This window comes from Struthio camelus, chromosome 3 (assembly GCF_040807025.1).
Source record: "Struthio camelus isolate bStrCam1 chromosome 3, bStrCam1.hap1, whole genome shotgun sequence".
NCBI classification, from domain to species: Eukaryota; Metazoa; Chordata; class Aves; order Struthioniformes; family Struthionidae; genus Struthio; species Struthio camelus.
Window position 1 is genome coordinate 106,430,868 of NC_090944.1, and position 11,822 is coordinate 106,442,689.

The 11,822-nt window shown below is 45.2% G+C and overlaps 1 protein-coding gene across 3 annotated transcripts in view; it reads right to left on the minus strand.

Annotated features, from left to right (window-relative positions):
• Positions 1-5,011, minus strand: part of MOCS1 (molybdenum cofactor synthesis 1) — a 32,568-nt gene extending 27,557 nt beyond the window's left edge. For 2 of the 3 annotated variants that reach the window (XM_068939565.1, XM_068939567.1), the window contains exon 1: positions 4,859-4,996. In XM_068939565.1, the coding sequence (XP_068795666.1) occupies positions 4,859-4,990 (132 nt within the window). In that variant the 5' untranslated portion in view covers positions 4,991-4,996. Of the gene's footprint in view, positions 1-4,858 lie in introns of all 3 variants that reach the window. The other variant, XM_068939566.1, reaches the window with a different exon arrangement.
• Positions 5,012-11,822: the final 6,811 nt, after the last annotated feature.

Below are 11,822 nucleotides of genomic sequence, written 5' to 3' on the forward strand. Positions count from 1 at the left end.
CTCACGTTTAAGATTATTTTTGCCCTTCTTGTAGCAGCACTCCAATTCTGTTTCTCAGTAACTCATTCTTGCACCTTCTACAGGACTAGGCTTCATTATCAATGCCACTTTAACAATAATAGTATGAACCTCATGCCTCCCCATTTTGGAGTGTGCATTACAGGGAGAAAAAAATTAGAACAGTTGTCCTTTGCTGACAGAAGGAAGACAAGAGAGGGATATTTTAATGATTTTATGTAATAGACGCCAAAACGGTATACTTTCTTTTCAAGGACAGGAATTTGCTTCCAGTAATTTCCTATTTCCAAAATTTAGGCTCTTTTATCTTACTATTTAAATATGATTAACCCACACGCACATAGCTCTGCTTCCTTAGTAGCGCATCTGGTTGCTTAATGAAATGTTGCTAGTGCTAGAGGCACACTTATAACTAAGAAACAGAAGCACTTACACTGCTTTTCTCTTTGATACATGCTTTGCTAGTGGATCAAAATATGATCTACTTGTCAATCTTAATACTCTCATTAACATCTCAAAATCTTCATGCAATTTCAGGAAGAGAAGTTGAAAGCTTTCAAAGTCAAGGGAGGAAAAAGTTAGAAATAGTCCCAGTATGGAAAAGGTACACATCGAGCTATGTTAACTATTGTTTCTCTAGTAACTGAAAACAACTCCTACATTCAATATGCCAGTTTGACCCATACTGGACCACTTCAGCCTCTGAATCCTGAAGGAGCCACCACTGACTGCAACACAGGAGACAAGGATTCTGTTCCTGGCTCTGCTGGGTGACTTTTACAGACTGGGAAACTAAAGAAAGAGATCTTACTTGAGAAATAATACTGGCCTCCATTAATTACTCTGAGGTTTACTGTAAAGAACCAGTAGACAAGTACAGGCACTCAACAGGCAGCTGGTGTCGGTTTACTTTCAAGTTTCTTTCAGAAAGAGGTTTTTCTCACTAGCTGCAAAATTCATATGAATGTTTGGATGGGGGGTGAGGGAGGGCAGAAATTCTCCAGAGCTACTAGAACTTCCTTCCATCAACTTCTTGTATACAGAGATGGTTTGTCTGGAAGGAACGAGTAACTAAAGATGGAACTTCTAAGCTGTTGGTTCAGTTTCTGTCCAGTTTGGTGCCAGCAGGGAGGAAGTAGGAGACACGCAACAGGAGTTCAGCAGTGTTCAGTTTGAGCTCCAGTGGGAGTGGACCCTGTATCACCAAACCTGCCACCGCACCTAGCACTGACTCATATTTTTATCAAATGCCCCAGGGAAGGCCAAGGATCAGAAGTGGAAACTCAGCTGCTTTCCTGGCTGCTCAGGGCAAAGATGAAGCACACTTGCAGTCATTGGGTAGGCATGACTTTCTAAAGGGGAAAAACATGGTGAGGTTGGACCTAAGTCACTTGCAGCCTCTATTTGAGCTATCACAGCAGGAATAAAACTAGGGTTGCCTTGCAGTTCCCAGGCTGCAGGGGAAATGGGTATTCAGTTCCATGCAGTTGCAAAAGAGAGGTGGTTGTTGATATTTTAATAGATAATGTCCAACAGTACAACTGTTTTTCACCCAAAAGAGATGGCTTTAATCCCCAAGCCCTCGCTCCCCTCTGTCCATAGCTGACAGGAGACTTTTCTGCTAATACGAGAAGTCGGTCCTGTCACTGAGTGTGCTGTATCTGATCTGTGAAAAAATAATTTCACTCTCTGGGCTGTCAATCCTATGTTCTATACCAGTACTGAAAGAACAAGAGCTTAGGTGACTGCACCTAGCAGCTATATTTTGACAAGCCATTAACCCTTCAGACCTGTCAATTCACCTGCAATTTCCAGAAGAACTCTTCTAACAAAGCAGCAAAATTGGAAGCTGTCACCAGAAGTATTAATAACCATCAGGAACACCATAAACTAACAGATACTGGAAAGGCTAAGTAGAATGTAGCTCTTATGTATTTATCAAGCTGAAAACAGAGTACTACACTTGCTCTAGGCCTTCTCCTTCACCTCATCCCCACTGATACCTGTGCATTTGGAAATAGTAATGCTTGCAATTTTTTTGGACAGGCCTCAGGGACCAACACAACCTACCTACTTACAACAGCGTTAGAGCTGCTCCTCCTGCCAAACCTCATTGGCTCGTTCAGCTCCAGCAACCCTTTTTGAGTCTATGCACCAGCACCGCCCCCCAAAACAGTGCCTAATGTGGCTGTCTCAGCATTATGGAGGCAACTCAGCAAAAGCTCTCCTGCTTCATGCCTCACTTTTAATGCATTGGTCTGTACGGAAGTGGTGCCACGTTGTCCTTGTTCAGCTTGGAAATTAGACAACCCCAAAGGCTGTAATGAGTCTAGGCAGGTTCAGTGCCAGCACGAGGTCTGAGCTGAGAAGTTCAAGACAAATGTTTTTTCCAAGGGCTCTGTAGCTGCAGCGCAATCATGGGCCTTAACCAGAATGCTACAGTTCTGGCTTCTGGCAGAGAAGTGCCGCTCATGGACTCTGAGCGGCTACCTACAAAACAGAACCCTAGAACAGGGAGAGCTTCTGACACGACTGGCCAAGAATAAGGCCCATATCAGACCCTTTTAGACAAATTGGGCTCCTCTCTTTATCCCTACGGGAAAGACTTAATTGAGGCCGCAAAAAATTTCAGCTGATTATGTTTAAGGGTTACACAAAAAGAGTTCAAGGGTTACACGAAAGTCACATCTTTAAGACTGACAATGCTATTTTAATTGCCAAGATCTAAAGAGACTCAAATACGTGGGCTAACCAGTTCAAAAATAAACTGATCAAGTTTTGTGTTTTACTTGTAAACAATTCATACTTAGCCTCCTGAGTACATCCATTTTTACCTTCAAGAGTTATCTACACTTTCATAGCCTCAGATTTGCTCAGTCTGCTTGGTTGGTCAGTATCATTTCACATCTATAAACATATCCATTTTCACCATATATTTTGTAGAGAGAATATTATAAAGACTTAATGGACTTTGAAAACGCAAATAAGAGCTACTATGTTTTTCAGACGGGGGGAGTAATTTACCAAGCATTCATAGAAAAGTTTATTAAGAAGGTGAATGCAGGATACAGAACGGATAGTATGCATGCTGACAGTCTCCCACTATCTAAAAAAATAGTGTGTGAGAATATGCTAAAAAGGCCAAAATGTGCTTCACCACACAATATCAACACAGTGGCTGTATTGACCTCTTTTCATTCCAGCTTAACCTAAAAACTTACAAGAGGGGCCCTGGATGCAGTCTTTTGATTGTCTTTCAAAGCTTCTGCATAAAAGAGTCCTTTTAACCACAGCTGCCTCAGAAATTTAAGGGAGTTGCAGCCCATTTTAGAAGGGGCTGAAATATAGAGTGAGAATCTAGTTCTCCCCTCTGTATCCTCTACCTGAATGAGAGCTCATGAAACTAAACAGAACCCACAAACATTTCCAGATCCCATCCTGGAGACAGTCAAACAGTATTCAGAACTGTTTTGAATGTCTGGACGTTTGAATACCCACAGTCATCTGAAACACATTTCAGCGCCCCCTGTGGCTGCAACACCACCAACTCCTCTCTACAGGTGAATCCTAGGCAAGATGGAGAACAGGCAGGAGCAAAGGCTACAACATTACAGTTGCCAAGTTTGCGCTGTCTTTGCTTTTGCGTTTGCTTGCTTCTCAGGCCCTGCAGGGTTTCAGTGAGTGCTCTAGGGCACTCGTCACAGCTACTGTGCCATACACACAAGTCACTCATCTCGTAATTCCAACCACTGTCACTCTCTCCCCTAAAGGGAGTCATCAGGGGGTTCAGAGCTGGACATCGTGATCAACTTCTTTCATGCATCAACTTCTAACATGCAGTATTCCTGACTGCATGTTAGAGCTATTCAATTTATAAGAAGTAATACAAAGTAATTCGGATCAAAATTTATTGAAAAAAACAAAAACAAAAAAACCCAAAACATAGTTTAGAAAAAGACAAAAGAAATTTAATAAGCTTTCTAGATTACTGAGGCAAGTAAGCAATCAATAAAGAAACGTACAAATCTGTACATAAATAAATGGTAGTGAATGCATTCAATGTGGTGACCCCAGAATCGTCACTGGTACCTTTAGCTTATTTTCTGCTTGTTAAAGCCAGTCATGCAATCACAAGCAAATCAATAAATCATGTGTCAGTTGGGATTACTCCACATGTCATGCCCTATTTCTTTCAGGCAGTTATAGAATCTATGCCTTTCTGTGGAGCTTTTTCTCTTGCATTTTGACACTTAAGAAATTGAACTCATTTGAGATATCTAAAGTTAAACTAGGAGGAGCCAGATCTGGATAATACTTTTATTTCATGCAAACGGATGGTCAAACAGCTCACAGGACCACTTAGAACATATCGACTAATCCCCCCAAAACTATAGTTAACTTTGATTTAAGCAGATCAAATGCCACTGTGTATCTGTGCTTTGTGTAGGAGAGCATGCAGAACTGGTTTAGCAAATGAGACTGAAATTTCACCCTTATATTTAAAACAAAATGCCTGTCTCCGGGGCAGCCAACGGATTTTGGCACGCTTGGGAAACCTCACCCCCCCCCCCAAAAAAAAGAGACCCCCAATCTCCCCACCCCCAAAAAGCGGGGGGGGGGGGCACGGCTTTCTGCGATCCGGCTGGAGGCAGAGCAGGGCGGCGGTGGGACTGGAGCCCGAGGGGCAGCGACCGCACAGCCCCCCGGGCCCGCGGCCGTTAACGGCCGCCCCTCGGCGCGCCCCGCCTCCCCCCACCTGCCGGCCCCCCGCGCCACGCCGGCTTCCCCTTGCGGCTCCGCCATGTAACGGGACCCCTCGGCACCTCCGTCTCCACCTCACCTGGGCCGCGGCGGAGGGAGCCCGCAGGGGCGCCCCGCTGGTGCAGGCGCGGCCCGGCGGGGCCCCCAGCGTCCTCCGCAGGAGCGCGGCAGCGCCACGCCGTCCCCATGCCGCCACCGCCGCCGCCGCCATGGGCCCTCGGCGGCCCCCAGCAGGCGCGGGCTGCGGCGGCGCCGTCGGCCCCCGCTCCGTCACGCGGGGCGGGGGCGCGGGGGCGGCAGCCAATCAGAGCGGCCGCAGGGGCGGCGCTGCACGCTGGGAGTTGTAGTCCGCTTTCCCCTCAAGCGGTCGGTGGCCCGGGGTCGCCGCGGCCCGTCCCGGGGGGCTGCCCGAGCCGGGTGCCGCCTCCCTCCCGTGCCCTCATGGGGACGAGCTGCGGGAAGGGGCTCCTGGCCGGGGCCGGCCCCTTGCCTCACCTGCCGTGAGGGGCGCCAGGGAGGGGACGCGGCCGCTAGGTACTGCTGCGCGGCGCCACAGCCGCGGGCAGGGCACCCGGCACCCCCTTACATCCGCTGGAGAAGGCTTCTGGTGGAAGCAGTGACTCCCTCTGCGGCCCCAGTCCTGAGTCTCAAGGCCAATCTGTAACTGAAAGACGGGCACAGGAACTAAATATTCCCCTTTCACAGGACACACAAAGGCAGTATTTCTGTTTCACCAGCCTTTAACGCTGTCCCCCGCTCTCAGCGGGAAGGCAACGGTCCCCGAGCTTTGCCTCTGGGCCGCATGGGACGGCAACCTCGTGACCACCTCTCCTTGGCCAAGGTGCGCACCCTCCGGACGGCAGGTACCGCCTGCCTGCTCCGACTGCGGTGCTTGGACTCGCACGGCCCAGTTACACTCGGGGCGGCTGGTCTGAACTTGCCTCCACCAGTTCGATGTCAGACCCGAAGGGGGGCTCCAGTGCCCAAAAGTTTGCCTTTTGGGCAAACCCCTTCCCCTAACTGTGTTGGTTACTCATGTAAAAAGCACGTGCTTCCTGAAATGACTTTTATTGCTCTTACCCTGTGACCTTTTCAGCTGTTGTATTGCTGTAACTGTTAAGGGTCAAACTCACAGCTTTATACAATTAACCCTTGCTGGTCCTTTGATAGCTCTTCCAGATTTACCAGTTACCCGACTACTGCGTCGTGGGTATTCATATCTGCAACTAACGTTTGCAAAAACCAGTAATTCTCTACTGAGATGTCAGTGAGAAAATCTCCTTTCAGTAACTGCAGTCCTAACCCTTCAGCATTTGGGCTATGAAGTACTTGTTCACGTGCGAGTGGCTGGGCCTTATAATCACTTGTGTCAGCAACTATTTCAAGACGTGATTGTATATGCTGGAACAGATTCAGATCTGCAGTTAGATTTTACTTAAATACTTAAAAATGCAGCAAAACATTTTCTTTTGTCCAATTTAGTCTTTAGACTTTAGACTTTTTTCAGTCTTCAGGCTGGATAGAAACTAACAGAAAGACTTCAATGCACCAGTGCTTGCTTTCTTTCTTTCTTTCTTTCTTTCTTTCTTTCTTTCTTTCTTTCTTTCTTTCTTTCTTTCTTTTTTTTAAGCTGAAACCATTTAAGAAGAAACATGATGGACTTGAAGGGCTTATTATGTGGCTAAACATCTATTCTGAAACCCTTCCCATCAATTTGACATCAAGGTAACAGATGCAGATCAAAACAATAGAGAATATAACAAGGAAATATTTTTTTTAATTATAATTTTCAAAGAATACAAAAGTAAACTGGATGGTTACATTTGTATTAGTTTTATGAGGCATCACTTCTCCCTGCAGAATATGTATGACTAGTAATTATAGGATTTCCTGAATTTAATTGAACAGTAAGTGATAATGAAGGCTGAAATACAGAAAGGATTTTAGCCTCATATTAAACACAGTAATTTTTCAATTAAAGGAACATTTCAATTGTAAAAAAAAGTTTAATCAAATGTAAAGTATATAAAGATCAAAATTCATTACAACCTCAGAAAGAGAAATAAATTATAACTTGCTTATTCAGTACTTAAAAAAACACAGAATCTTTAATATCTTTCTCCATTAAGTGTTCTTACTGTACAGTGGAGGAATTGGTTCTATAACTATTTTAGTCCTAATTCTGAAGGAAATAAAGCCTATGTTAAACTCTACTTACCTCTATAATCCTATTGAATATGATGGGGCTGAGCATGTCAGGAAAGTTGAGAAACTGAATGCCTTCGTACAGCTGAAGCGTTATATTTCTCCAGTTTTATCTGATTATATGTATATAGGTATATCTTATTAAACCAGTATAAAATCAGCTCTTATCTCTCCAAAGGCAACTACTACGACCAGAAACCTATTGGTGGTTGACAGAAGCACTTCCCTAGGACTAAACAAAAATGTAAAAGAAATGCAATGGCATAAGAGCGTTTACTTAAGAGATGATGCTATTACTGGGATACAGTCACGTCATAGGTCGCAAAGAGTATGTATTTTTGCACACCTGAGACAGCAGATGCAGGCTTATTTTCTCTGAATCTCTCAGCAGCTGTCCAAAGAACTAGTACTCAATAAAGAATTAAAGGTCTGAGATTTGTATATTTAGGCCAAGATGCTGCGCGGTGTCATGCCCTTGTGTTGTAGCCGAAATTACATATGATATTCTATCATGGCAAAATAATACCTATCCGCATCTACCTGCAGAGAGCACAGTCACTTTAGTGAAGCTCAAGACAATTGCCCAAGGCAATTTCAGGCTACGCAGAATCTCTTGCCACTAGGCTTTCAGTTATCTTCTGGACGTTATGTAGACTTTCACTTTTCTATATTTGGCACAGAGTAATTCTGTAGCCCGAATTCTAAAGAATGCAGTTTTCTCCCCTTCCCACTCCTGCTTTCCCTTCTGACTTACATGGAGCCTAGATTACCTGTGTCTTACTTTGCTGTTTATTTATTTGAAGTTTTTGCTGAATTCTCGGTTAACGTCTTATGGGGCTCATTCAACACTGTTGCACTTTCAAAGATTAACCAGCTTTTCAAGACCGTGCACTCTGCACTGTGCCATTCATATAAATCAGTGAGCTGGCCAAAAAGCGTTAAATGCACAAGAGCAATCGAAGGACAGAGTCCACATACTAGTGTCCTCTGTGAGCCTATCCCAGAACAATACAAAAATACAGAGTGCTGGACTACGTCTGGTGCTATACAGTATTTCAAATTAGCACTGAACAAAGTTTTGAAGGTTTGTTAACAAAGAATTAATAGTAATAAAAATGTCTCAGGAGAGAGCACACAGCATGCGAGCTGTATGGGTCTGTCAAAGTGAATCCTGATTGCCTCATTATCTGGACTGTTCTGTTCTGTTAGAGAGTTTCTCAACTCCTTTCTGAAACTTTGGGCTGCATGCCTGAACAGAAACCAGGGCAAAGTACAAGACATGGTCCGGTCTTCATCTGAGGTTGGAATGTAGCCAGGGCTTGTGTTGGGACTGCATCTGGGAATGACTGCAGGAATACCTAGTCTAGGCAAAGCCTCCTTGTCCAGCTTCCTACAAATCCAGTAGGAAATAAGTGTTAGAATTTGAGAAGACGCTGATTGTTTAGTGTGTTTCTTGCAAGGGCAGAACATCATCCTTCTTTGCACTTGCTACTAGTGAGCAACATAGGCAATCCTTTAAAGAAATTAGTAGAGAGTCACTGTTAAACTTAAGGGTGTATGTGAAATATTAATGACTCGCATAGGATGTCTCACTGTTGTTCTTGAGCTTCACAGCATTTTTCAGTTCAAAGCACATCACTGCATAATTGTTCTTATCTGTGCTTGAGAAATCCTATGGAGCTGTCACAGCAGAGCCTTTTGCAGTTACAGTGTGCTTTCTTCATTAAAAAGAGGCATGACAGCCTTACTGGTGTTTCTTCCTGGTGACTGGCACAAAATAACATCTCCAGTTCTCTAGGACATAGTGTTCCCACAGATTTAAACAGTGTGTACCAAAAAAACACACATAGGGATTTTATAATGTAACCATGTCAAGTTTGCATGGTCAAACAACAGCCTCTCACTCATTATGGATTTTCTAGATAAGTGCTCACTAGTGTATATATGTAGATTAGCTCCAACAAACGCAGAGGAAGTCAGAACAAAACCAGCCACTCTAGTCAAACTGGTCTGAGACCCACTGAAATGAAACCAACCAGACTGGTTAGAAAATGGGTGTCAACCTTATCTTCTGCTATCCCTCATTTTCTCTGTGCTGGAGCAGGCCTTTCCTCCCTCATTTTATTGCCTCTCCACGTTCACTGTGTTTTCTCTGATGTCTTCCAGTTTTTCTGCTCACAACGATGAAAAAAGGAAAAATGTTAATTTAGTGCAACTACACTCATAATGCTGAAAATTTTGGTATTCTCTGTTTGAGAACACAGTATCAAGAGTACATGGGCTGTAGAACACCAAGGAATGCAACTAATCCTACATGTTACAGCTAAGTCTATTTTACTTTTCAATACTTTTACATAGCACGCTATATTAAGGGAATTCAGCAATGCATAAAAAAGAGGGTGAAATACAGTAGAAAAGGAAAATAAGGGGAAGGAGGGGTAGAAAGAAAGAATAAAATAAAGGAAAAATATGGGAAAAGTCGTTCTATGAGCTTGACCTCTTTGCCTCTTCATTTCTGTAGAACCATTCCTTTCTCTTTTGATTGCCTTCCTTTATGTGAAATAACGTCATCAGGCCTTTAGCAAGTCACAGTTGAGGAATACTTGTGCTTTTCAGCCTCCCAGTTTGTAACTAAAATCTCCATGAAGGACAGCAACTGATCTTTTGTTTACCTGGAGCAAAATTGCACAGTTCCATTCTTTAGACAAGGTTCCTGGTAAACAGGCCATTTATGGCCTGACCACAACAGCTTTCACAGAATCACAGAATCACAGAGTGGTTTAGGTTGGAAGGGACCTCTGGAGATCATCTAGTCCAACCTTCCTGCTCAAGCACAGTCCTCTAGAGCATATTTCCCAGGATCGCATCCAGACGGGTTTTGAATATCTCCAGCGAAGGAGACTCCACAACCTCTCTGGGCAACCTGCTCCAGTGCTCTGTCACCCTCACAGTCAACAAGTCTTTCCTCATGCTCAGACAGAACGTCCTGTGTTTCAGGAAGCGCCCGTTGCCCCTTGTCCTGTCACTGGGCACCACGGAGAAGAGACTGGCCCCATCCTCTCGACAGTGCTCCTTCACATACTTGTACACATTGATCAGATCCCCCCTCAGTCTTCTCTTCTCCAGGCTCAACAGGCCCAGCTCCCTCAGCCTGTCTTCATAGGAGAGATGCTCCAGTCCCCTCAGCATCTTTGGAGCCCTCCGCTGGACTCTCTCCACTAGTGCCATGTCTCTCTTGCACTGGGCAGCCCAGAAGTGCACACAGCACTCCAGGTGAGGCCTCACCAGGGCGGAGGCAGAGGGGCAGGATCACCTCCCTCGACCTGCTGGCAACACTCTGCCTAATGCAGCCCAGCATACCACTGGCCTTCTTGGCCACAAGGCCACATTGCTGCCTCACGCTTAACTCGTCGTCCACCAGCACTCCCAGGTCCTTCTCGGCAGAGCTGCTTTCCAGCACATCAACCCCCAGCCTGTACTGCTGCATGGCGTTATTCCTCCCCACGTGCAGGACCCTGCACTTACCTTTGTGGAATTTCATGAAGTTCCTCTCCGCCCACCTCTCCAGCCTGCCCAGGTCCCGCTGAATGGCAGCACAGCCTTCTGGTGTGTCAGCCACTCCCCCCAGTTTAGTACCATCCGCAAACTTGCTGAGGGTGCACTCTGTCCCTTCCTCCAGGTCATCGATGAATACATTGAACAAGCCTGGAGCCAGGACTGACCCCTGGGGGACACCGCTAGCTACAGGCCTCCAACTAGACTCTGTGCCTCTGACCACAACCCTCTGAGCTCTGCCATCCAGCCCATTCTCAATCCACCTCACCGTTCACTCCTCTAGCCTGCACTTCCTGAGCTTGCCTAGGAGGATGTGATGGGAGACAGTGTCCAAAGCCTTGCTGAAGTCCAGGCAGACAACATCCACTGCTCTGCCCTCATCTACCCAGCCAGTCCTTCCATCAGAGAAGGCTATCAGGTTGGTTAAGCATGATTTCTCCTTTGTGAATCCGTGCTGACTACTCCTGATCACTTTCTTATCTTTCACATGCTTAGAGATGGCCTCCAGGATGAGCTGCTCCATCACCTTTCCAGGGATGGAGGGAAGGCTGACAGGCCTGTAGTTGCCTGGCTCCTCCTTCTAGCTCTTTTTGAAGACTGGCGTGACATTGGCTTTCTTCCAGTCCTCAGGCACCTCTCTTGGTCTCCAGAACCTTTGCTGGTCTAACTGAATGCTTGTCATGTTTAAATCCTGAGAACTGTAAACAGAGTGAACATAGTGATACGGAACAACCCCACCATACAAGGGTGGCACAAGCATGCCCAAAGAAAAGTTTAGATAGTCATACGCTGTCTCAGCTTAGCTTTGGGTAGGTTTATTTTACCCCAGGTGGCTCCAGTTCTAGGCTTAGGGTTAATATGTTAGCGTGCTTACAGTTTTTTCATGTCTGACAGAATTCGAGGAGATGGTAAAAGGAGGTACCAAGTGTTAGAAAACACTTCTTTTCAACTTCCCTCAGGTGACTTGGACTCCCATTGCTATTTTTCCTTTTCACTCTTCATCTGTGAGTAAATCCCATTCCTCCTTTCCCTTTTTAAGAAAATCCTACCTAATTTACAGAGTTGAAATTAACTACATTTTGGAGGTATGTGATGGTACGTTACATATCGACACCACAGACACTCGAGGCACATGGTAATGGGTCAAGGTGATGATTCTCAGACCTGATGATACAATGATGTTTTGGACATAACACAAATCATGATCTCCCTTTTTTCTGGAAGTGCAGTTCCAGTTCTTAGTCTTCATCTACTGTAAGAGAAAGAATTCTCCCTCCCTCACT